We start from the raw sequence: 27,923 nt of genomic DNA on the forward strand, positions 1-27,923 counted from the left end.
CCACCTATTGACATGGATGACTGCTAATTACTCCGATGATCATTGGAAAAAAAAAATATATGAAACAATTGCCAATATTGGGCAATTTCCTGAGGCACACTAGTTAAAACAGTGATTTAGAATTATGATTTGTTTTTGAGCTTGTAGAATACTGTAGTTAAAACCGTGTTGATTAAAAAACACATTTATTCAACCACTTTTGTTTCAAACAAATATTTAAAAGAAGATTTCACATATTCTTGTGCCTTGTGATGGTGAATTTTGACCAAGTGTAAAATACAATCATCCTAAAACACAAAATAATTTAAACACATTTATCAATTTTTGACTGCAATAATGAGTTAGAGAGGTTTTCGACCCAAACTGCTGAAATGTATGTCCAATCATCAATTTAAATATATTAATCAACACAAGAATCTCAGGAAACTACACATTTAAAAATAACTTTATTAGTTTCTTTTAGCATGTTATTCCAGCTGAGGAGGGGGAGATGCTCATCTCTCACGAGCTGTACACAAAACACAACTTACGAATGGATTTTGAATCACAATACAAAAAATATATACTATTTCAGGGTTATGGTTCCCTTTTTAACAGATATGTCAAAGAAACAATGTCACAGACATACATAAAGCACATGTCGAATGAGAAGATGCCACCAATAAAACAAAGCAAATAAACAAATGACTTTTGTTTTTGTTAAATTATCAGATATTCATAAAATGAAATTCAGTAGATGCTCAGTGTAAAACAGCAGCGTTTAGTGCGTTAACTGCAGAACATCTGCCAAACTACAGTACAAAGCTCTATTACAGCTCAAATGTGAATATTATATGATTAAGATGTAAAGTCACCGATCTTGACTAGTTGGAGAAAAACTCATTTGTCAAGCAGTCAACCGGTTTCTCCTGTTTTCATTTCCATGCTACGAAGTGGTGATGAAACACCTCAGGGGTGGGAGGGTTTAAATATGTTAAGTCAGTTTTAATACGATATACTCTTTTAGTGAAGAAAATACTGCTCTGAGCACAAACACGATTGTTACATGGCACTATTGTGATTCATTACGTGCATATCGGTTTGAATACCTTTGACGCGTTTTCTGTTTCGGGGAAAATAATACTTTCACCCAGGCTCTTTATTGCTTATGACTTATTTTGGCTGATATTTCAGTTTATCGAGCTAGCTGTTTTTGTGCAACTCTATCGTTTTCATCATCTAAAAAAACACACCATTCTCAAATATAGGATTAGCAGGACATTCCATGCATGCTGCAGCAGTGGACATCAAGTCCAAGGAAAAACTGGCCTTTATAGTAAATCGCGGCTGGGCAAACATTTTGAGTCGCGGGCCACATTGGGTTCAGGATTATGCAACATTGATTGGCCTAGGAGGGGAAAAAAGACTGCAATCCGATAGCTTGGCAATACTAAAGGAAAAATGTATCTATTTTTTTCCTGAATAAATATACTTGGAGACACGTATGTATATAGCGATTGCTATTTGCTCAAAAACAGACAATTCCATGAAATTGATTTTGAAACACTCCTGATTAAAGCAAAGGTATATAATGTGCCCCTTTTATTGATAAATGTGTTAATATGTTCTGAATAATTCAAAATAAAAAAAGACTAGTTCATATTCTTTTTCTTGAAATTCAACTGATATCTTGCTAGATGAAATACGTGATTAAAAAGATATGTGAAGCCCTACGTTAAGGGAGACTGGGGACAAGAGTAGCACCAAGAATGAAAATATTTCTTTACCATATTGTCACACTAAAGACATATTTACCTAAGTAATATCTTAGGAAATTTAAGAAATTCCTATCTCAAGAGAAGAATGGTCCAAGTCAAAATTATGAGTAAGGCCAGGGATTGGCAACCAAAAATATTGATAGAGCCAAAGTGGACCAAAAAAAGACAAAATAGCCGGAAGAATTAAAATCTTTCTATAAGCCTTATAAGAAAGGCAACACATACTGTGCATGTATGTGTATGTATGTATACTGTATGTATCTATAATAATTGGAAAACATTATAGAACCCACATAATTTTCCATGATCAAACATTTTTGAAAAAGCGCCAAAGAACTGCATGCGGCTCTACTCTTACTCCCCAATGAGGCAAAAATGCTGTTTCTTTTCTTATCTGCAATGTGATTGGTAGTCTAACTTGGGAACTTGTGCAAATTGTGCAGCTTTCTATGGTGAGCAAATACGGGCAAAAATCTCAACTTGGCCTCAAATAATGAGTTATTTACTTTTGTTATTATTATATTTTTAAAATTTTTTGGGGGGTCCGGATGGAAAAAGGCTTATTGTGGCCCGCGAGCCGTAGTCTGCCCACCCCTGCAGTAAATGATTGCGTTGCTCGCCATTCAAGACATCAATTTTCCCTACCGCATCTCCCTGTAGCATCAAACAGTTTGTGATATGCGTGATCCTTATAAGGACAGGGGAAACAAATCACAATCCTCTTTTCCTGACAGCATCCTGATTGATACCGCTAAAGTGAGTTAGTTTAGAGTTTCACTGATGTGCGGAAACTCCTTGTAAATCTGCTGCACGATTAGCTTATCCATCTGTTTGGCCGTAGCGCTGCTTTCATCCTCCCCTGGGTCTTCCTCCTCCCTGAGAATCCGTTGCAGCGTCCCATGTAGGTCGGAAAGTCTGTGCCGGTGCTCCAGGTAGTCGGTGGACCGCATGATGGAGTGCATGAGAGAGAGGTACTCCATGCGCAGCTTTAGGTTAGAAATATAAAGGAATTAGGAGAGTAAGCAGGATATATTGACAGAGAAAAATAATCTAATAGAGGGGTCAGCAACCACCAGACCGCGGACCAGTACTGAGACGTGAGCACTCAATACAGGTCATATAATCTTCTAACAAACCATATCATCGTAATTTGATTTATAGTGATTAGTTTGGTACCAGGCCGCATAAAAAGGAATAAAAGTTGCCTTATATTAGAAAGAAAGTTGCCTTACTTTTTGCTTATACCGCATATTATTATTATTATTATTATTATTATATAATGCACATCTTTTACCCACAAAAGAGTTTGGGTGTGTTTAATTCACAAGTTTTTATGGTAGTGTATTTAAACACTGTTTGATCAGTTGTAAAATGTGGCTGACCAAATTTGCAAATCATTGCATGAAACGGGACTCGAACCAGGATTGCTATGGTGAGAGTGCCAAATCCTAACCACTAGGCATGTGGATGACAAAGGAAAATCTATTATCTATTTCCTGCACTGCTTGTCCTCTCTCAGGTCGCAGGGGGGACACCCTGAACAGGATGCCAGCCAGTCGCGGGGCACACGGAGACAGACAACCATTCACACGCTCATTCGGGGACAATTAGGACAGGCTAATTAACCTGAAATGCAGGTTTTTGGAATGTGGGAGGAAACCAGAGTGCCTGGAGGAAACATACGCAAGCACGGAGAGAACATGAAAACTCCGCATGGGTAGGCCACTGGAATTGATCCCTGGACCCCCGCACCGTGAGGCTCCACGCTAACCACCCAGCTGCCGCGCCTCTCTTATATAAGATTCCGTTTGATTTTATCCAATCATCACGGTACCATGTTGTTGTTAGATGGGACCATGATTAAAATAATTTATTGACAATGTAAATGTTAGGTGTTGGGATGTAAGTGACTCATGTGGGGGAGGCAGGAACTGAATGCAGGGGTGCTCAAAAGTAGGGATTGCATTTAATGACAAAAGGAGGTACAAAGTGACAAACAAACATGGGTTCGCAAAACAATGAAATGTTCATACAAAACCAAACCTGACAAAGTCCAAATCAGAACCAAAAACGGAAACTGCAATAAGCAAAGTGAATAAGAAACCAGAAACAAACCTGGCGTGATGGTGGAAATGAAACAAAAATGACCCAACCTAGATTATATATATAGAACATATTATATATCATATATCATATGTAATATATATCATATATAATATATATGATATATATATTATATAAAAGGCTAAAATGTTTAGGAAGAGATGTGTAGAGATTGGACACACTTTTGCCCAGTTCCAAACCCAGTTGGGGCCTTTTGGTGGAAAGGAGGCTTACTAGACCCTAAGAGTAAACTATGTACAGAAGCTGCCCTATTTACAAAACGAGAGCGCTCGATAAGAGAATTCCATTTTTTCAAATTGTATAAAATTAGTATTTCTGACATATTCAATGCAATCATATATAGTCACAAACTTCAAGCAAGCAATTTGATGCCTGTATTGTTGTTAATAACAATGTAATGAAACTTTGTTTGCAAAAGATTAGAAATAGCACTCTAAGGTAAATGCGTAATAAAGACTTTTGAAAGCAAAGTATGATAAAGTACTGTCAGGATAAATAGGCAAACGTATTTACAACATAGTGCTTGGAGACTGGTTTAAGTTATACAGACGCTGCCCTACTTACTAACGAGATCCGACTTACTAACGAGATTCCGGAGGATCGTTCGCAAGTTGAATTTTTTCGTAAGTTGCTTCAGTACTATATTTTGTATTTTTAAGGTTTATATAAGTATGTTTAAGGCTTGTATATGTAACCTGCGTCGTTTTGTACTAAAAAAATAATAATTTCATCAAATAATTTGCTCTATAAAGATAAATAAAGTTGAATTTAACTTACTTTTGGAAGATGAACTTCAAGTTAGGGGACTTCCTCCTTCGTGGTAAAAAGTGGCCGAAAAAAAACGATCCAACCATTTTCTCAACAGCATCAAGCTTTCTTATTCCACTTCACTTTACACCAACCATATTGAATGAAGCCATGAGATATTAAACAATAAAAATGTCAAAGTTCTTAGCGCGCTGGAGATACAGTATAGAATGTTTACACATGAACTAGGAAGAGTAAGCCGGATTTCTTCTTCGGGGTGGATGCTGGGTGAGCTTTCACAGCGGCACATGCCAGTAGCGACGGGAAAAAAAGCACTACAGCACTGTCTACTCGGATAAAGGTGCACACAATACAAAATCTAACTTACACCAATGTCCGGATATATTTTAACATCCCGAAAAAAAATGTTCGTATCTACCGTTTTTCGTAAGTCGAATGGTTGTAAATAGGGGAGCGTCTGTAGACTATACCAAAACAAAATTGGCAATGCATTCATTTAATGTTCATCAAAGTTTGATTCGTTATCAGATCCACCAAAGAGTTGTTTCCCTTGCAGTGCTGATATTTCTAAACAACATGAATTCAAATGATTTCAAAAGGCACTAAAGACGTTGAATGAATGCAAATTTGAATGAGCTTTACGAAATTTGGAAGATCAGTACTCTCTACTGCAATCTCCTGGTTTGAGTCATCATTGCAGCCTCGGTCAGCTCAGTCATGATGCGCGTGCATGTACGTGCATTTCTAACACACGCTCAAAGAAACTTTTTTCATCTTTTCTGGGGTTTGGGTTGGCCTTCAAGTCAAATCCGGTCTTTTCTTACCCTCACCGTTTTCATGCTACTTCGACAAATATAAATTTGAAAAAAACCTGCAGGGACGAGAATGACGTCAGTCTCCAGGTCCCCCCATTTCTCAAACCTAATGTGTTCTGCCTTGAACAGCTTTGCTAAGAGTAAGATAAAAGCAGATCAGCGCAGTGGATAAATAAAGCATTAGGGCTCTTTAAACTCAGTTGGACATTGTTAACAAAATATTTAACTTTAATCTATTTAACGAAACCTCAAACGATGCACTCCACCTCTAAATAGACAATATACTGTAATTTTTTTAAAAATACAAATGGCAGAGGGGCAGGAGCTCTAGCACCATCTAGTGTCTATCAGTGCGCATGGACGTGGCTTTTAAACCTGATTACCATCTCTGATGTCCCCACAGGATTAGGAAGCCCCTTGCCTGAAGATGGCGGAGAATTATCTCAGCTCTCTTTAGTAATGTAAATTTCGTAACCTATGAGATTTCTAAAAAAAATGCATGTTTATATGAAATTTCAGTCGATAGTTTTTTATTTTTTTAAATGAGTTTGGGGTTTTTTCCCCTAGGCCTGGGGTGTCAAACTCAATTGCACAGGGGGCCAAAACTCATACCACACCTTCGGTCGCAGGCCGAACAGGATAAAGATTTATTGTACAAAAAATGCGACAATTTTTTTAACAGATATTTGAATTAAAAAAAAAGACAAAAATGTGCATGTCAAGTTAATTGGCCGGTTCAAATTGTCCCTAGGTGTGAATGAGCAAGTGAATTGTCTGCAATGGTTGGCAACCAGTACAGGGTGTCTCCTGCCCGAAAATGGCTGGGATGGGATGGGCTCCAGCACTCCCGTGACCCTACTGAGGATAAGCGGTGCAGATAATGGATGGATGGACTTTGGTCTCCATGAATATATCTCCTGTCAAAACTATTCCAATTAAAAATGGGAAAAAAATGGAAATATAAATAAAATTTGTGCTTTTCACTCTAGGATTTGGTTTGGTAAAAAACATCAGCTGGATCTCCATATTCTTCTTTAACTCTTCGAATTTCTGTATCTTCTGCTCTGCTCTGTTTACCAACATTGCCGATAAACCTACGTTCAACCTCCCATCAATTTTGAAAGGCTCGGTTTTCAGAATGAACTTTTTCCTTGGTCATTGTGGGGTGTACTATCCGCCTAATCCTCAGCAACAGAAACATAACCCTGCTTTTCTCCGTTTAGCCTTGCGTTACATTGTGATAGATAGAAGTTCTTTCCTGGGCGTCAAATCTACGCTTCCTGACACTAAAGACTCACTATTTATACATCTCCTGGTCTTGTTTTCCAACTAACTGACGCGTTGTTTGTCAGTGGATAGTTTTAAAAGTGGCTGCGCTCGTCAGGCTACAGCTAACTGGATTGATGCGGGAAATGTTCCGAGAAGTCTTGCGGTGGCAAGGCAGCTAAAGCGCTGCATGATGGGATCTGTAGTTTGAGAGTTATCAGCTAGGATATTGTAGTACAAGTATATAAATGGATTTCACGGGCCTGATATAATTATATGACGGGCCAGATGTAGCCCGCGAGCTGCGAGTTTGACACCTATGCCCTAGGCGGTGCTAGATAAAACACACAGTTCCCTTAAACCTTTCAAGTGTCACCTTGTCTCCGGGCGAAAGGTCGGAGATCTGTCGCACAGCGATGTCAATCATCACCATCATGTCGGTTCGATAAAAGATGTCTGCCGTCTCCCGGCTGGAGAAGACATCCTGCAGGAACTTGAGGACAGCGTGCGGCGCTGGCGGCATGTGCTTGAACATGCACACCGGGTCGTCTGCGAGGGGAGGGAACGTTCAGTGAGGGATGGGCGGAGCAGGTTGACGGCAGAAAAAGACAAAAAAAAAAATCAAGCACCTCCTCGGTTGAGGAGCAGCAGAACTTTTTCAGTCAGGATTTTGACGTTCTTCTTCCTCAAAAGCCGCATGATGACGTTGTTGCTCGGAGCTGAAAGACAAAAATGTGAGATGTGTCCTTGTAGACCAGGGTGTCAAACCAATTTTAGCCCAGTGGAAAATACACTCTTATGAGGGCTGGACGAGTGAATGAATGGCATTGAAAGTGTGCCTTAGTTGGAGGGCTGAGGATCTTCTAAAGCCTCACAAATTATGTTTCAGGTGTGATAATAAAATGATTATTGAGGGTTTCTATTCTCTTATAGTGTTTATCAACTGAGCATTTGTATAAAAAATAGCAAAGAATTTCGCTATAGTTAAAGGTACAGTGTGTATTATGTAGCATCTCCTAGTGATTAATAAAAACCTTTCATTTAAAAATAAAACAATATTAAGTGAATGTTTTAAAATGAATATAGGTGAAGAAACTTGCATTTATTTTACATATAGTTAGCGTCATATGGAGGGAGCTGACATTTTTGTCAGTCATCTTGCTGCTATGGAATGCAAAAAAAAAAAAAACAAGCTGTCTTTTTTTCTTTTCTTTTCCCTCTTTTCTCTTGTAGCTTTTATTCCCCTTTTCTTTATTCCCCCTCTTTTCTTTCCCTATTTCCCTTTATTCTTTGTTTTCTTCCTTTTTTAAAAATCTTTTTTCGCTCCTTTTCCTATTTTGCCTTTTTTTTCTTACTTTGCAAGAGGCCAGGCAAAAAAAAAAAGACCAATAAAGGAGTTTGGTCACATTGAGCCTCTATAATTTGCAATCTTCTTGTTTTTGCTTGCATTACACAATAAATTGACATCTACTGATCAAAATTCCCTACTGTCTCTTTAAATAGCTCATAGGAACTCCTGCAAACTGGAAAGTGACAAAACAGCACACAAACACTCATTTAAGTGCAAACAATTTAAATGATTGATTTAATAAGTCTCTTTTCTGCTTTTTATTTCCATGACTCTTTTTTTAAAATGGGTGTTTCCTTAAATGTTCTCTGGTTGAAAATGGTAGTTAGCAAAAACTGCTGCAGTGGACACTTTGCTTTACGAGTGGCACCCAGCTTTGGCGACATTGAGTGGACATATTTTCCTCTCAGCGTTGTCTCGCGGGTTAGGATTAAATCTGTCTGGCCCGAGGTTTGTATGTTTGACACCCCTGATGTCGGCGCTCACATGTGTGGTGCAGGTTGAAGGCCAGCAGGAGGTTGAGGAAAAGATCTGGCAGTTGCTCAGTAGGGTCCGAGGGATGTCCGTCCTCTACCACGTCCAGGAGGAACTGAACAAATTCGCCGTTCAAGTGGTCTGAGGAGGGAGAGAAAGACATTGGCGTCAATATGAAGACAAATACGTGATTTAGAGTCCTTTGGGATATACAAGAACATAGGTTCGGTATTAATATTGGTGGGTACAAAACAATGATTTCTTGATATTGGTGGGAAATTGTCCCCTCCGTCGGTACCAAATCTATGCCATTGGGACATGCCTTTATGACTGTGCTTTTAGGATTACCACAAATATTTGCTAGAGGGGGTTGCCTGTAGTACAATGACAGTGAAAACTGGGGCACAATCTAACATGATTATTGGGATTACCCATGGGGAATATGATGAAGTATAGAGTATATATTTAAACTATGTCATTTGAAAAAAGTAAAAAATAAAAGTGGAAAAAAATTCCATGAACAATTTTGGCCATAAATATGATAAGATTAAATTTGAGAACCAGAATTCAAACCCCCATAATAAGGGTGGGAACGTTGTAATGAAAATTCTAATGTGAAACCCTGACCCAGAAAAACCCAAGACATATGTTCTGAGTGTAATTCTCTCATTTGTATTACTAAAATGTTGACCCAAATTAGAAAACCATATTTTGAATTATAACTATAGTTTACAATGCTATTTTCAATCTTAATCCAAGATTAAAATCATAATTTCAAAGCCAAGCCAACATTAAAGCCTTGATTTGAAACCCTAAACACAATTTATACAAATTAAAATCCCTATTAGGGCCCGGTCACACGGCCGTTCGCGTCTGTATCGCGGGTAAAATTTTGCGATTTTTTTTTTGCCCGTGGTTGCCCGCGATGGAAAATGCGCAAAATTGGCCAACCCGCTGTTCATCGGTGGTATGCCCGCAAAACAGACGCCGGCGACTGTTCTGCTTCCTCATCGCGTCATTTCCACGTCATTTCCGCGTGTGGACCACGGGTATAAAAGCTGCCGAGCCGGTGTTGTGCCGAGAAATGCATCCCTGCCGAGATTTGCATCCCCTGGCTACTATAACCACTTTGACCTGGTTTTATCTCACTTTTATATCACTTTTCAGGAATGTAATAGTGGACATATAACCAAAACCACTTTGTCTTGCATTTGTTGGGAATGTAATGCAACTTAAACCGTTCCATCTTTGTATTTGTTGTGAATGTAATCGAACGGTAATGCACACCGTATATAAATCACTTTTGAGCAGGTAACATGTTTATTTTGCCCTTTTCTATTCAAATCGCTCGTATTGAAACTGTTATGCACTCTACCATAAAGCTTATTTCAGCATAATAAGCTTTATGGTAGAGTGCATAACAGTTCTCAAAAGTGATTTATATACGGTGTGCATTACCGTTCGATTACATTCACAACAAATACAAAGACAGAATGGTTTAAATTGTATACATTCCCAACAAATGCAAGTCGAAGTGGTTTTGGTTATATCTTCGCCATCACATTCTCGAAAAATGATATAAAAGTGAGATAAAACGAAGTAAAAGTGGTTATAGTAGCGAGGGGATGCAAATCTCGGCAGGGATGCATTTCTCGGCACAACACCAGGCTGTAGAAATCATAACCGCTCAAGACACAGTCCCGTGAAAATCAAGATTTCAAGCTATGGCACCGAAGAAGACAATATGTTATTATTGTAATAGTTTTTCATTTTTATTTTATTATCTTGTTATGAAATGAAAAGAAATGTCAAGAAATAAAAATGGATTAAGACGAGGTCACTACGGTGACGGGGATCCATGTTCACCCCTTGACGTCTCGAGCACAACTGGCGTGTGCTCGGCAAATCGCGCTGAACATACGCGGAGAAAGGCGTTTGACCGTCACACGCGTTACACACGCTAATTCACGTGATAACACCGCGATACAGGCGCAGAACAAACGTGCTATGACCGTGCTCCACCCACGATTACCCGCTAAAATTTTGCGTCCTACCCGCGTGTAACCACGCCCTGGCCGCGGCCGTAGCACGTCGTTCCGTGTCTGTACCGCGTTATTACCTCGTGTGTACCACGTGTGCCGCCCGCGGTTACCCGTGGTCTAAAGTTTTGAGCAGCGCAAAACTTTTTCGCGCGGCCAACCGCGTGTGAATTTCTGACCGCATGTAAAGCAGGGCTGTATCTCGTCTCTATGGCGATCTCAAAGCGTCCAACAGCGTCTGCTTCACGGGCAGAAATTTCTGGCCGTGATTCAGCCTCGATACGCCCGTGAAAGGCTGTGTGACCGGGCCCTTACATATATAAAACACCAATTTAGAACTCTGACCTCAATTTAAATACAGAGTTTACTAGCACCATGACAGCAATCTGGGTTCATACATCTTTTCATGGTAAAATTCCTGCCATTTTTTCCATTCTTCCCAGTACCTTCAAAGAAAGAACTAAAGCGCCGATCAAAATATTTTTTTTTTTCTGGGGTTGACTTTAACCAAAATTAAGTCGTCATCTCGCTGCTAGCACATACTTTGTGCAATTTTGAGCTGTTCCTATCAATGATCTAAGATCTTTTTGAGTCAATATATGCTGCTATAAACTGACATGAATCGGACACAATGCTTTAACAATGCGCACGCAGCTTCAATACATCACACTTGTTTAAAAACAGCCCTGCCACTGGCTGGCAACCAGTTGAGGGTGTCCCCTGCCCACTGCCCGAAGATAGCTGGAATGGGCTCCAGCACCCCCCGCGACCCTACTGATGATAAGCGGTGCAGATAATGGATGGATGGATGGATGTTTTAAAACACATGAGATTGATTGCTCTGAAGCAGAGTGCATTCAATCTTTCAAACTTAAGGACTGCTGATCTGTTGCTTTTTGTTTCACCTTTTTTTATTTATATTTTTGGCGTGTTTTTCCAGAGAATCTGTGTTTAAATTGGTTTAAATATAACTGTAAATACTGTAGTTACTTGTTTTGCATTGATTTATATTTGTTCAGTGTGTAAAAATCCCAAATTGTTTTGTATTTTTCTCACCCAAAATGAAGCATTTCTTCATGATGCATGAAAAATGACATTTTTAAGACTTTCGGAACTTGAATTTAAGAAATGTTAATGCCAATCAACGCATTATTCTTAGAATAATGAATTCAATGTCTTTTAACACTTTTCAAGGATATGTGGGAACTCTGGTAGGGAGCATTAACACTTCACATGACAGCTCAATGATAAGAACTGGAGCCACCATCTGCGTCATTTTTACACTTTTTTTTTTTTTCATTTAAGAGCGTGGTCTACAATAGAAATAATTTCAAGTTTTTTCAAGCACTTCACCCAAAGTTAAAGCATTTTCCTGACCTTGAAAACACAACATCAAAATTCAAGTATTATCGAGGATTTCAAACATCTGTATGAACCCTGATCAATTCAATAATCCTCATTTGACACAGGTATTTAAACAGGTAGATACTCTACTTTGAAAGTAAAGCAGTTAAGTGATTTGATACCCGTGTTAGCGGTTTTCTGTAAATGCAGCATTAAACTCGTGAAAGCAAGAAAAGGTTGGTTTCAAATTTAGTCAAAACGCCAACCCAAACCCCAAAAATAGAAAAAAGAGGTTATTCGAGCGCATCTAAAAAATGCACGTGCTTGCCCGCACCACACGAGCAGCTCTACAGAAGCTGCGACGAGGATTAAAGCCAGAAGATGGTGTCAGCAAGAGAAAAATGTTCTAATCCTGGACTGCACCATTAAACCCCCCTTCTCACAAAGAACCCTTACCATAGTGATGGTACGGCACCTGCTCACCCATTGAGAAAATCATCGTGAGCACTAAGGCTGTGTAACACATCTTCTGGTGCTCTAGCAATGACAAACGATAACACACAATAGTAAGTACAGAAGTGTGGTGGATAATAATAATAACAATGACAATACCTTGCATGTCCGTCTGCAAGTCCCTGGCGAGTTCCATGGGGAGGATGGAGTTGAGCAAAGTGGAGATGAGCGAAGCGTCCAGGCTGCACATGGCGCCAAACACTTTGAGAAGAAGCAAGCGCAATGACACACGTAGTTCCTGTAGAGTCATGACAGCCACAGCCAAATTATAAGTTCTGTGCACCGTTACCGTGACGACCAGCCAAGTTGATCCATAACACAAAGATTCTCACCATCTGGTAATAGGACACCAGCGAGAGCACGTTCTCGTAGTCGCTGGACTTGCACATCCTCTTACAAACCTCGGGATCTGCATCAGTCTAAAAAATAATAATCATTGATATGACACCTAGCTAAACCATCAAAGAAGGACCATGGCCACAGTGGAGGTGTAACTGTAGCTTCTATTCCTTCTCCGAATGGTGGAAACGGCCAAGTACTATAAAATGTATTGAGTCCCTGTGCAAAAAACTTCATGACAATAAAACACATAAACGTAATCTGTCAAAACTATCACAAGATGTAGTTGTTTATACATTATTTGAAAACTTTTAGAAACACACGGCATTGCCTTGTTAATCCTTTAACATGGATGGAGACGGATTAAAACATGCCCTGTCAGCCTGTGAGTAACTACTGAAGACGACTAGATCAAAGAGCAGGGAGTGACAGGGAAAACCTGGAAGTAGTATTACCTAGAAGTAAATTATTTCACTATATTTTTTAACTTACACACAGTAACTTATTTTTCCAACAAAAACAGTTGTCATAAGGACAACACAATAACAATAGTTAATACAGTTATACCGCTACAAACGGCAATAATTAATTCCCGGATCATGCCCCTATCTCGAATTTCTTTTATCTCGAGTATATGTTCCTGATACGAAACAACTGAAAACCAATCCGTTCCTGCGGCTTCAAAAACATTTGAATTAACCCTAAATAGCATCTACCACCACACCTTTATACAATCCTCGCTTCACATCCATTCGCAGATCCCTACTGAAACAATCCGTTCAGCACACCCATTGCCTTGCACCCTTCACCCACCCTCTTCTTCACATCCTCCTCAAAATCACCACTTGCTGCTACATACGAACCCGAACACGTAAAACCATCTACCTCCTGCGGCAAAATCTCTAATCCACCTACCTCACCAACAACTCATCTTACCAGTATCTTGAGGAGTTCCTCAAGGTAACACGCAATGAGGGCGTGGTCTTCGTGGAGCGCCCAACTGCGCTGCTGGGAGTCGTCCCTGTGGCGAGCCAGGTCGCCAAAAATCACCTCCAGGCGCTGCTCGTCGTGACATAGCTGACCTCGAGGCAAGGCGGCTCCCAAATCCTGTGGGGATGTCACAGGTGGTAGTCAGGAGACAAAGCCACGTCCACGTACACTGAAGGACACTAGATGGCGCGAGAGTTCCTTTTACTCTTTTGGAAATTGAATAACGTTTTTTTTTTTACCACTAGGAGGCTTTAAATAATACACACTGTCCCTTTGGAGCCTCTCCAAAAAGTCATTACATCCTCTTGTAATGGGCTTTGCTTATCTTCTGATCTTCTTAGATGTTGTTCTCTTACATCAGACACATACAAACTGAAGTATCTAAAAGCATTTCAATAATTAATAAAGCCAAATTCATTTTAAACTATAATGTATTACATTTATTATATTGTTCTCTAGTTCTGCCATACTTAACATATTGTGCAGAAGTCTGGGGCAATAATTATAAAAGTTCACTACAGCTCCTTTTATCCTCCAAAAACGTGCAATTAGAACCATACACAGGGTAGGATATCAATTAGAACCATACACAGGGTAGGATATCGAGATCATACTAATATTTTATTCCTGCAGTCCAAATTATTAAAATTAGATGATTTAGTAAAATTTTTCACTGCACAACTGCTATTTAAGGTCAACAAAAACATAGTGCCGGAAAACATCCATAAATTATTCATTCGGAAAGAAGGAAATTATAACTTAAGGGGCTGTAGTGAATTCATGATCCCAAATGTGAGAACCACCAGGAGAAGTATGTGTGTGTCTGCGTATGGAGTCAAACTTTGGAACAATTTACAAGACGAGATCAAATAATGTCCAACTATTCACTTGTTCAAATTCAAATACAAAAAACATTCCTAGCGGAATACGGAGATAAAGAAAATTGGGTATGAGTGATACGAGAGATTGGGAATAGTGCGTCTAGAAATAGGATTAACTTTGTGTCATTGTTGCTGTTGTTATATCATAAGTGTTATCATTGATAGTTTTACAATTGTTGTTATATAATTGGTGTGTTTAATAGGGAAGATGAAGGGGTAGGGAATATAAGCATTTGCTTCTGACTACCCCTTTTCGAAGATATTATTGTTGAGTTATTGTTTTTGTTCTGTTTTTATTTTAATGTTCGAATAAAGTTTTCATTCATTCTTGGAACCACAGGTGACAGATATTTAATCCTTAGCAGAGGTCAAACGTCTCAAGTATCATGCAGGAAACAAGCGGCCGCTTCAATAAACACCGCTCACTTGCACTTCCCAAAGCTAAAAGGAGCTCCAGCTGAAACTCTAAACGCTTTTTTTAAGCACGTGGGGCCCGGTGACGCAAAGAAAACAACTCTGACCTTGCTCTCCACCAGCGACAGGAGAACCTGCTCCAGGGCGGAGGAGGAACGAGGCAAGCTGGCCTGCAGGTGGCCCACCACCACTCCGACGGCCACGCGCGACAACTCGTAACTCAAGCCGGTGTTTTTCCGCACCAGCTCGATCAGTTCGGCCCCGATGGTGGAGGGCACCGCTTCCGAGGGGCTTCCGGGTCGGCTATCCGCCAGGGAGGGCGGGGCCACGGGCCACTCTGTGTCGGGATGCTCCTCTTTGGGGAAAGTAGGGGAAGGGGAGCTTTTGGGGGGTTGCGGGGCCGGGCTCTTCTTGGCCGGTTCCGGGTAAGCAAGGGACTCCGAAGGCGCCGGGGCGGGTTTTATGCGGGAGGGTACTGGGGGAGGCGGCGTGCTGGAGACGCTTGGCAAGCTAATGTCGGAGGAAGTGGCTGACTCTAAAGAAGTGCTGCTGATTGTGAGGGAGGGGACGGGGGACGGCAGGAGGGAAGACAATCTGGAAGGGGCTTCCGGCTCTACAAAAAATGAGTGAGGCAATTTAGACAAATGAAAACTACCTTGGAGTGAAATGTTTATAGGGTTTCCCGAGGATCTTTCCATTCAAATTTAAGACTTTTTAAGACCTTTTAAGGACTACATCCAATGAAATTTAAGACCACACCTATCTCACAGCTAATCACACACAACGGTCCATACTTTTGTTAGTTTGCATCTGCATTACTTTCCATTGGTTGCTGAAGAAAAGCAACCCCAGAGCATGACGCTGCCACCACCATGTTTGACAGTGGGGGGTTGCCTTCAGAGTAAGGCTCAGTGTTACTTTTATATCATAAGATTTCATTTAAGTCTTATCTGACCAGAGCAACTTGTTCCACATGTTATTTGTCTCCAATAAGCCTCCTTGCAAACACTAAATGGGTATTCTAGTAGTGTCACGCCTACTTCTAATGACGTATTTCAGCTAGGCCTGCCTTAGTTGTTCTAAAATGTTCACAGATGACAAATTCACACCCATGCTTACCTGTACGGCGAATGTTGCGTTGTTTCTCAGGTGGGGGAGGCGTTATTGGAGCTGCGCGGCGAGGCTGTGGCGGCACCTTCACGCACAGAAGAGAGTAAATTAACCCTGAGGCAAAAAACATGAGGCTGAAAGCAGAAATTCCAATTTTATCCACTAGTCCACCAACTAGGGATGTGTTGCTTGAAGTGATCAACAGGAGCCGGTTTCTCACTATAAAGGAGCTGGATCCCGTCGAGACGCTTTTTTTTTCTCCTGTGATTGGTCATTATGCATTTTTCTTTAGGGATTCTATTTCGTTAACTCTCTATTTGTTTAGTGGGTGGAAACATACGGTGGCCCATGGAGGAATTGGTGCCACCAGGCTGTACTTGTCCAAGACGCACCACAGGAAATGGTGCACCTACCACCCTAGTGGTAAAGGGCTAACCCATTGTATATACAATTTTTCCTTGGCCTTTTCTTGTAGTTTAGTTTCTCTTTTTCTTATTTTCTTTTCTTTCTTTGTTTTTTTTCTCAGTTATTTACTTGGGTTTTTTTTTCTTCTTTTGTTTCGTTTTTACTATTTGTTCTTTCACTGCTTTTTGCTTTTCTTTTTTTTTCCCACTAGCTTTCTCATTTTTCTTCTTTTTTCCAAGCTTTTTTCATTCTTGTTCTTTTTCCCTTTTTTCATAGCTTTGTTACTTCTTTTTTTTTCCTTTATCTTTTTGCTTGCATTTCTTTTTTCCTTAAATTTCTTCTTCATTTGTTTCATTTTCCCCTAGCGTGTTACCTCTTTTTACTTGCTTTTTTCTGATGTTTCTTTTTCCAAATTTTCAATTTTTTTTGCTTGTTTTTTTCTTCTTGTCTTCCTATCTTTTTTTTCTCCCTAGATTTTTTAACCTTTTCCTTGCCTCTTCCTTCTTTTCCCTCCCTTTACTTTTTCTTCTTCGTTTGTTTCTTTTTCTTGCTTTTTTCCCTTTTTTTCTTCTTTTTAACTCTTTTTCATTTTATTCTTCCTTTATTTTTTTCATTTATTGTTCCCTCTTTTTGAAGCCATTCCGTGCACAATGCTACATAATAATATGTTTATATGGATTAAAGCAACAAAAACAGTCAGAGCCGTTTGGGAGTCGAAAGAGACGGCTCTTTTAAACGAGCCAGGCCGAATAAGCCGGTTCTCTATAAAGAGCCGTAATTTCCATCACCATCTCTGACTTATTAGAAGAAACTTTTGTAACAAAAGTACCGGGTCACCTGATAAAATCCGGGCTCTCCTTGCATGTTGTCCATGCTTGCCGACAGAGGGACGCCTGCGGGTCGTCCGTAGTCTCGGTCGAGGCCGTTGGGTATCGGCGTACCTTGAATGAGAGAGATTTCGCTGTTGGATGTGGGCAGGCCTTGAGAGTTTCCCGAGATGCTCCGCCGTGCCAGGGTTTCCTTTCTGTGATGGATCAACTTTCTGGAACGGAAGAGGCAAACTCATTGGAATGCCAACGAAATCTCACGGTGGGAAAGTTGCTGACTCTATTATGCAATCTCATTTTGCAAACTCGAGTTATGTAACCAATTTGGAAGGGTGAATCGAGCACAGTTTAATGCATGGGTGTCAAACTCGTTTTAGCTCGGGGGCCACGTGGTGGAGAAAATGTTCTCGTGGGAGCGGGACTAGTGAATTGACGGCTTGAAAAGTGTGACTTAGCTGGAGGGTAGGGGGTCTTTTCGAAGGCTTACGATCGAATCATGATTCAGGGATGTAAGTGGGGCTGCAACAACTAATCGATACAATCGGTTACAATCAAATCCTAAATGTTTGCAACTAATGCGATCATCAATTAGTTATATCATGTGATTTATTAGCCACTAAGTACGTTACATCAATGCAAATGAGAGGTCACACAATTCTGTTGTAGTAGTCCAGCAGAGGGCGCCAAGGCCTTTTTTATGAAAATGTTGCTATTGTTTTTTATTGAACATCGCATCATTACAAACAAAATTGGCATGAAAGTTTCAACTATGTATTGTCAAACTGTTTCATCATGAAACCAAGTTAAGTATTTTCAATGGAACAGAAAGTAGAGGAAAAAAAAATCATAAAATGATTAAATAGGTCCAGACTTTGGCTTGACCATTTTTAGGTCTTTAGTAAATAAAGGGCATCATGGCGGCGCAGTGGTTAGCGCATGTGCGGCACAGTTCTGAGGTCATAAGATCAAACTTTCCTGTGTGGAGTTTGCATGTTCTCCTCGTGCTTGCGTGGGTTTCCTCCCTCATTCCAAAAACATGCATGTCTGGTTAATTGGCCGGTCCAAATTGTCCCTAGGTGTGAATGAGCGAGCGAGTTGTCTGTCGCTGTGTGCCCTGCGATTGGCTGGCAACAAGTTCAGGGTGTCCCCTGCCCAATGCTCAAAGATAGCTGGGATGGGCTCCAGCACCCTCGCAACCCCACTGAGGATAAGCGGTGCAGATAAGGGATGGATGGATGAGTAAATAAAGTAAAGTAAAACAAAAGGAGTGGAGAGGTAATGTGAAAGGATAGTGGGATTGTAGACTCGTTCTAAAGGATGGGCTAGGCACCCTTATGATGCGACAGGGGTAAACCAGTGAAATCTGTCGGGCCCTGCCTGAACAAAAGAGTGTGTTGTGTCACCCTGGCCCGAGTGACGTGACCGCTTCCCTGTGTTCCTGTAGGGACGAAAAGCATGACCAACTTAGGTGCCAAGGTGCCCAAATTGTTTGGGTGTTTGGGCATTTGGGTTGGCCGTGGTCCAAAAATGTTTGTGTGTGTTTTTTTTTTTACTATTTTACGCTTTATTTTCTTTGATTTTGGATGATTGTCTTGCTGTCGGTCACCCCTCTTGAGGGATATGACCAAGGATAGATAGAAAACAAAAGTAATAATACTCTGTTTAATTCTACACAAGGGGCATATTCTTAAGCATATTGTAAATCATTTTAATATTGTGAATGTTGAACAAATTCAAAGATTTAAAAAAATAAAAAATATATATTTGCAAACAGTTTTAAAAGGTTAGCCGTGTGGCCCCAGTCGCCGCTCTGTTTGTTTGGCATCTTGCTGCTACGTTGTGCTCATTTGGCACTGGTTTTCGTTGGCATTAGACAATACAGTGCCATCTAGAGGTCAAATATGACACAACATACCTTAAAGCACATGTGTCAAACAGGCTGCCCGTGGGCCGAATCAGGCCCGCCGAGGATTTTAATCCGGCCCGCTACACAACACTGAGCAAAGCGTAAGAGAAAAATGAGCTGTAGTTTAAATAGCAAAGCATCTGTAGTAGTTTTTCTCTCCCTCTTTTTTTTCTCTCTCTCTCATTTTTCTAATATTTTTTCTTTCTCTTTCTCTTTCTTGCTTTCACTTTTTTCTCTTTCCTTCTCACACTGTCTCTTTCCCTTGTTATCTTCTCTCTCTCTCGCTTTGATTTTTTTCTCCATTGTTTTCTTTCTCTGTCTTGCTCTCTTTGTTTTTCTCTTTCTCTCTCTCTAATTTTCTCTTTCCTTCTCACACTCTCTTTCTCATTTTTTTTCTATTTCTCTCTCTCTTTTGCTCTTCCCTTATTTTTTTCTCACTTTGTCTCACTCTTCCTCACTCTCTTGTTCTCTCTTTTTCTTACTCTATCTTTTTCTCCTTTCTTGTTCTTTTGATCTTTCTTTCATTTTCTTTTTCAGTCTCTTTTTACTCTTTTTTTCTCTATGTGTTTCTCTCTCCTTTTTTCTCACTTTCTGTCAATCGCGTTCTCTCTCTCTATTTCTCCCACTTTTTCTCCATGTTTCTGTCTCGCTCACCTTCTCTGTCTCTTACGCTGTCTCCCATGTTCTCTCTCTCTCTCTCTTTATCTTTCTCTCTTCTTTCCCCCTCTCCTTTTCTCTTTCCTTTTCTCTCTCTCTTTTTCTTAAACCTACTAGTCCGGCACCCGTGAGATTTTTCTTTTAAGTATGTGGCCCCCCGCTCAATTGAGTTTGACACCCCTGCCTTAAAGTATCACTAGAATATCTCATTGACTCACTGGAGAACATCCCTCTGTTCCAAATTGTATTTGCCTCCATTCTTTAACGCGATATTGTGGATGCCTTCAATGGCTCGGTCGATAGACTGCAGCACTTCATCCTGCTCCGGAGCCTGGTGGAAAGACAGACAAAGAAAAAAAGGACAAAAATAATAAGAATTAAATATTTACTCATGCTTGCATAAAACTTTAAACGCAGCATGGCAAATGTCTCGCCTATGGCTGTGTACTGTGTATCGTAGGGAAAGAAGAAGAAACTGGGTCGGTTATCTAACGACAACGAAAAAAGAAAGCTGCCTTTCGGTCTGTGTCACACATGCTCTGCAGGAATCTAAATTGGAGTTCATGGAAGCTCTGCAGCAAATGTGGAAGAAGCATTCATTCCTGAGTGCGGGTCACATGCTAGGACTAGTTTACTGATGAGTGCATCCCTGGGAAGAACGTGCTTGTGGGAAGGGCCGAGTGTATAGAAAACACGCAGTTTGGAGGGAGCAACCAAGTTACTTGAGATCTACAGGATGATTAAATATTAGGGTTCGTACACCTTTTTCATGGCCAAATCCAAGCACTTTCAAGGCCAAATTTTCCAATTCTTCCATTACCTTCGGAGGAAGAAATCCAGATAAAAGAACGTTTTTTTGGTTGACTTTGATGACCAAAATAAAGTCGCTATCTTGCTGCTAGCACATGCTATCAGTTTATTATTTGTTATCGCAACATCCGTTGCAGCCTGGTCATTCCGTTGCAGTCACTTCAAGATTTCTTCATTTTCCTAATGCTGAGCTTTTTGAGTTTTTCCTTGCCCTCATGTAGGTTTTAGATCAGGGGATGGTGTAATAATAGTCTGTGGTTTGCAACAATATGTGGTCTGTGTAGGCCTTTGAGAATCCTTGTGATCAACGGTTATACAAATAAACATGACTTGACTATATTGCGCTGTTTATATCTATGTTCTTTTTGTGTCGATGGGCTGCTGTAAACTGAGATGAATTCTTCCATTCTGGCTCAACAAGGCATGTGCATCTTTCCTACGTCACACTTGTTTACAAACACGGAAAAGGCTCTACAGTGGGACCTCGGTTATCGCGGTTAATGGGGACCAAACCACCGCGAAGTAGCAGTGCACCTTCAAAAAAAAAAAGTTTTCACGAGCTAAGAGTCGTACAGCTGGGCGATTTTACGTCCGCCCGGAATGATCGGAGACAAATTCACGACAGGGTTTACCGCGGGTGCCGTTCGGTCGCTCCCGCGAGCGAGCCCCTAACCCGCGGTGCAGGTACTTTTGGGCGTGATACTCACGACACCGCGACAAGCCGAGCGGGTCGGGCGCTACACGGCCCTCGATGGCTCCGGCCGACGGCCGCGGGGGAAAGGGGTAGCTGGGGGGACCTGTGGGGTTAAGGGGGGGCGGTGAAGCGGAAACCGCGCGCCGGGAAACGAGAACGGCGCGCCGTGCTAGGGTCGTCGGCCGAGGGGGAGTCCCGCAAAAAGTGAAACTCTGCAAAGTAGCGATGCCCATTCAAAAAAAAAAAAAAAGAATTAAAAAAAAAAATCATTATTATTATTTTTTTAAACCATTACAGACCGCGAAGCTCTGAAGCCGCAAACATCGAACCGCGAAGTAGCGAGGTCCCACTGTATAGGTGTTGGAGTTCAATACGGAAGACAGAAAGAGAAGAAAAGAGCTGTATGTTAAAAATCAGAAAAATAAGCCAAATTTGGATTCATTTTAACAATATTGATTGCTACCAAGCAAGGTGCAATCAATCTTTCCATCTTAGAGACGGCTAATCTTTTGCTTATTTTGATTTATATTTTTGTGCGTTTTTCAGAAAATCTGTGTCTTAATTGGTTGAAATAGAATTGTAAAAAGTTTAAGTTTTTGCATTCTATTATTATTTCTTTAGCAGTGAAGAGTTATTTTTTTTAATTTATATTTGATTGTTTTGTATTTTCAGGGATTTTGTGTTGTTGTTTGACTTAACATCTGTTCAGTGTGCAAAAATATTTAAAAAAATTGTATTTTACAATTTTTTTTGTAGATCTGTGAATATTTTAATTTATATTTTCATGTGTCAGGGAACCCCTGCAAAACATATGAAATTATTAAATAATTTGGTGTATAATGTTTTATTACAAGGGCAGCATGGCACGCAGTGGTTAGCGTGTGAACGGTACAGTTCTGAGGTCATGAGATCGAACCTTCCTGTGTGGAGTTTGCATGTTCTCCCCGTGCTTGCGTGGTTTCCTCCCACATTCCAAGAAACATGCAGTTCAGGTTAATTGGCCTGTCCAAATTGTCCCTAGGTGTGAATGAGCAAGTGACTTGTCTGTCTGTGCCCTGCGACTGGCTAACAACCAGTTAAGGGGGTCCCCAGCCCAATGCCCAAAGATAGCTGGGATGGGCTCTAGCACCCCCGCGACCCTACTGAGAATATTCGGTGCAGATGATGGATGGGTTTTATTACAACTAGTTCAGGGTGACCCCTGCCCAATGCCCGAAGATGGCTGGGATGGGCTCCTGCACCCCCACGACCTTACTGTGGATAAGCGGTGCAGATGGATGGATGAATGTTTTATTATTAGTGATAATATAATCACCTAAAAAAATCTGAGGAACTGTTTGGGAGCCAAAAGAGCCTCAGCGAGGAGAGCCGAACCTCTTGAAAAGGAGCCGGAATTCCTAGTCTGACTAGTCTGATAAACCTGTCCTCTTGGATGGAACAGTAGGCAGGGTTCCAACAGCTTTGGCAAAGTTAATTTTAAGACTTTTATAAATGCCTTTAGAAATTGAATTCAAGACGAAATCAACACAAAAAAAACAACAAAACACAATTGGGGGAGAAAAAAAAAAAAAAAAAAAAAAAAAAAAACACCACATGAATTAGAGGCAATTTTTAACAAATATTTATTCTAATTTGTTTTTTAAAATCACATTTTGGTCCAGTAGAAAACATTCCATCTGAAAAACATAGCACTCTTCAAAGTTTTAGTCATGGAAAACGATAAAAAAGATGTTTACAGTACATTATAGGTATTTAGTCAAAACTGTCAGATAACTATTAATTCCAAAGAACTCTTCTGCCACATTCATAAAGCATTTTTTTAATGATGCATAACATTACTTTTTTACTAAATCGTTTTAGTTCAAATTTTATAGGAATCTTATGTGACAATTTAATTCCAATCAAACCTTATTTTTAGAATAACAAATTCAACGCCTTTTAAGACTTTTCAAAGATCTGTGGAAACCCTAGTAGGGGGCAGTAAAGCTTCACATTCCAGCTTGATGATGAGTACGGGAGCCACCATCTGCATCATTTTTACACACTTTTTAAATGTATTTATTTTTCATTTGACATGTTTTCACAAACAGTACTACATCTAAATACGTTGTTGGTGCTATCCTGAAACAGTACACATTATCTCTTTTGTGTGTCTAGTAATAGCATGCCTCAGGACCACTATGAGTTTAGATGACACCGGGACGACAATGGGCTGTAGAAAGGTTGAGTGATTTGGAAGGATAGAGTGATAGTAATCAGGGGATGGTATAATAATAGTCTCATCTCATCTCATCTCATTAGCCGTACCGCTTATCCTCAGTAGGGTCGCGGGGGGGCTGGAGCCCATCCCAGCAATCATCGGGCAGTGGGCAGGGGACACCCTGAACTGGTTGCCAGCCAATCGCAGGGCACACAGGGACAGACAACTCATTCGCTCATTCACACCTAGGGACAATTTGGACCGGCCAATTCACCTGAAATGCATGTCTTTGGAATGTGGGAGGAAATAAATAATAGTCTGTAGTTTAAAATAGTCTGTGGTATGTGCAGCCTTTTGAAACTCCTTGTGATTAAGGGCGTCACAAATAAACTTGACTTGACGTATATTGCCTAACCATTTGGGTATGGCTATGGGAACATCCCTTCTGCGTTGCCCATGTGCGTATGTTTGTGTTTCTGCCCTGAGTCTGTGAATTTAACCGGAATACATCAACTAGCGCTGGACGCCCGCCAAAGCTTGAAGTAATTTTCATGACCTATCATTTCGTGAGCTATCGGGGACAATTAAAGGGTCGATGATTATACCCTCAGACCCCTTGTCCACGGCAGAATGTAATAATTCTGAACTTTAAAGAGGTACATCGTTTCGGATGCTTGCTTCTAATTTTGCCTCATTTTGATCTCCAATAAGCAGGTCGGCGCCTTGCATGGCTGCATGGCCACTATTGGTGTGTGTGTGTGTGTGTGTGTATGGGTAAGTGTTAAGCACACTGTAAAGTGCTTTGGGAGGTCTTCAGTGTCTTGAAAAGCGCTATATAAATGCAGACCATTTACCATTAAAAAGCGTGGTCTGCAATAGAAATATTTCAAGCATTTTCAAGCACTACACCCAAAGTTCAAGCATTTTCCTGACCTTGAAAACACAACGTTACAATTCAGGCATTTTCAAGCATTTAAATCACCTGTACGAACCCTTATATATGCATTTAAGTACCGTATTTATACGTGTATAATGCACATTTTTCTAACCTACAACAAGAAATCAAAGCTTGGTTGCGCGTTATACACAAGGTTTTACCGGATAACAATAATAGTAACAGGATTTAAACCCAGGTTGCAACGGTGAATGCGCCGAACTCTAAATACTGGACCACCACCGATATAGTTGACAAATCAAAAGGCATTGGCTTTTACCTCATTATCATACTACTTTTGGTCACGGTACCAGAGACAAACGTTAATTTTATTATGCATTTTACATGTTGCAATGACAAAAAAAGAATATAATTTGTCTATCATTGTAATATTTGAAACACACAACTAAATTAACATTGTTCTCTGGTACTGTGAATAAAATTAGTGTGACAATCAAATATAATCTACTGCCTTTTCACTGGTCATCTATAATACTTGTGGGCCAGTGGTTCAAATTCAGTGCTCTCACCGCTGCAAGCAGTGTTCGATTCCTGTTGTTTGAGCTGAGAATATCCATCCATCCATTATCTGCACTGCTTATCGTCAGTAGGGTCACAGGGGTCCTGGACCCCATCCCAGCCATCTCCGGGTAGTGGGCAGGAGACACCCTGAACTGGTTGCCAGCCAGTCGCAGGGCACATGGGGACAGACAATTTGCTCGCTCATTCACACCTAGGGACAATTTGGACCGGCCAATTAACCTGACATGCATGTTTTTGGAATGTGGGAGGAAACCGGAGTGCCCGGAGGAAACCCACGCAAGCACGGGGAGAACATGCAAACTCCGCACAGGAAGGTTCGTAGCTGGATTTGAACCCATAACCTCTGACCACTGCGCCGCCGTGCTGCCCAGCTGAGAATATGTGAAACTAAATTTTATACTGATTTCAGTAAAAAAAAAAAAATGGGTGCATGTTATACTCGAGTGTGCAAATACGAAAATTTTAATTTTCAAAAAAACTAAAAAGCATGCATCTTTTCGTAATGTGGGAGAAAAAAATACAAACAGCAGGATAATGATCAATTGGATAATCTATTATCCTTCGTTCCCAAGTAGTATTACATCCGTTATTTGTTATTTGTATTGTGTCTTATTTATTGCATGTTTGATTGAGGGGAAGAGGAAGTAGTTTCATCTGTGCTGTATAATGTGCATATAGCCATACCTGTCAACCTGTACGTTCTTGCCGTACAAAGTACGTTTATTATGCATTTTAAGACGTGTACGACGCACAAGAAAATATGTACGGAAAAAGGCAAATTTGTCAATGATGGGTACCATCCGGTATACACAGACTATCACGAAACGGCAAATAAATCAAGTCAAACGAGTTCGCCACAGTAGCCTCTATCTCGGTATCGGTTTTTTTCGTTGCAAACTAAGCGAGCGGTTTGATGCTACTGTGCGCATGCGTCTGCCGTCTGGGGATTTCCCATCATGCATCATTCTGGAAAAAAAATGGTGTACGATTATTTTGTATTTTGTAAGGGAAAATACGACAGTTTGTACGGGCATGGAGTCGTGGCGGTTGACAGGTATGATATAGCAAACTTGACAATAGAGTTACAGCTGTGTTCAGTTGAAAAATCTTGACTAGAAGACTAGAGTTTTAGATTTTTGGCTGCTTTAATTCGAAACAAGACAAGTCTTTGTGTGTAAATAAACTTCTCCATAGATTGCATTAGATTTCTGTTTTTGTCAAATTTTGCCACTTCTGGTTCTAAACAAACACATGTAGCTGTTTATTTTTTTTTTATATTCTGAGATGGATCGTGTATCGTGTGTAGAGCTATAGTGCACGATCAAAGGTACCGCTTTTTAATTTTCAGAAGGTTGGCAAGCATGCAAAATACAGTGACATCTAGCGGGGAAATAATACGCACTGTAGTAAATTCAAAATCCCTAAGGTGAGAACAACCAGGAAAGGTATGTGTGTGTCTGTATGTGGGGTCAAACTTTGGAATAATTAACAAGATGAGATCAAACAATGTCCAACTATTCATGTGTTCAAATTTAAATACAAAAAAAAACATTACTGGCGAAATACAGGGATGAAGAAAATGGGATATGAGTGAGATTGGAAATGCCGCGTTTAAAACTATGGTTAACTTTGTTGTTATTGTTGCTATTATTATATAATAACTGTTATTATAAATATTGTTTTTATTTTTATTGTTGTTATTATCATTGGTGCCGCAGTGATGTTTGGTAACTAGTGGCATTATGTAGAGGGATGGGTATTACAAAGATTAGTGTATAAAATAAATGATTATTGTAATTATTATAATTATTGATATCTGACCTATGTAATAAGTATATCCATGAGATTTTGTTATATTAGACACAAGAGGAGAAGAGGATTTGTATAATGTATTTAATAGGGAAGATAAAGGGGCAGGGAAAATAAGCATCTGCTTCTGACTACCCATTTTCGAACATGTTATGTAACATTATGTTGTTGTTGACTCGTTGTTTTTGTCCTGTTTTTATTTTAATGTTCGAAATAAAGATTTCATCCATTCATTCATTCATTCACTGTCCCTTTAAAATTTCGCCGCTTTATTTCCATAATGCAAATGTTCGTTATCGGGCATTTCCACAACCGAAACTGCATTAATAATGATAAACTAAAACAAGAATCATAGCAAAAACAAGTATTATTCAACGCACATGAATGACACTTTAACTGCACCAAAAAAAAAAAAACCTCGAAAGTAATCCCGACGCATCACAGCCGCTCCCATGAACCATCACCGGGACTGATTTCTCTCGAATATTTGACGTACCGTCATTTTTTCGATGTAGGAAGAGGGAATGTAACCGGTTTCCCCCGTGTTGCTGCGAGAGCCCAGCCACCAATGTTTGTTGCTCCTCTCCAGGATTAAGAAGCTTTCTCCGGCCGCGAAATGCAGCGAGTTGGGCTCCGCCGAACGGAAGGCGTAGAGAGACCGGTACATGTTGCTGGAAAGCACTTGGAAGCCACAAAATGGAAGCCGAACAGTAATGGAAATCCCAAGTGGGATGACGACGAATCAATGTGAGAGAATAAATGACTTTTAAGTGTGTTTTTAGAGAGCCCGCGAAGGAGGCATGGCTCCAGTCTGTACTCTATTTACAATGCAGCTCAGCTCTGATCACCTGACCTGTTTGTGGTACCATGTATTGCCGCTAGGGGCGCGCTTGTGAACAGACGCACCTCTAGGATTGTTAATCGAAACCCGATCACTCGTCTTTTTGATGGTTTTA

At 40.4% G+C, this 27,923-nt stretch overlaps 1 protein-coding gene across 1 annotated transcript; it reads right to left on the minus strand.

Annotated features, from left to right (window-relative positions):
- Positions 1-429: 429 nt before the first annotated feature.
- nckipsd (NCK interacting protein with SH3 domain) lies at positions 430-27,828 on the minus strand. Its single transcript, XM_088338331.1, has 13 exons — positions 27,464-27,828; positions 20,196-20,308; positions 17,425-17,629; positions 16,192-16,267; positions 15,180-15,685; positions 13,724-13,894; positions 12,781-12,867; positions 12,548-12,686; positions 12,392-12,472; positions 8,565-8,693; positions 7,360-7,449; positions 7,107-7,279; positions 430-2,743 (listed from the first exon to the last, which is right to left on the minus strand). Exons 1-13 carry the CDS (start codon positions 27,632-27,634, stop codon positions 2,519-2,521), a joined length of 2,166 nt encoding a protein of 721 aa, XP_088194457.1. The 5' UTR covers positions 27,635-27,828; the 3' UTR covers positions 430-2,518.
- Positions 27,829-27,923: the final 95 nt, after the last annotated feature.

Source organism: Urocampus carinirostris, chromosome 6 (assembly GCF_059441175.1).
Source record: "Urocampus carinirostris isolate Australia breed hairy pipefish chromosome 6, RoL_Ucar_1.0, whole genome shotgun sequence".
In the NCBI taxonomy this organism is placed as follows: domain Eukaryota; kingdom Metazoa; phylum Chordata; class Actinopteri; order Syngnathiformes; family Syngnathidae; genus Urocampus; species Urocampus carinirostris.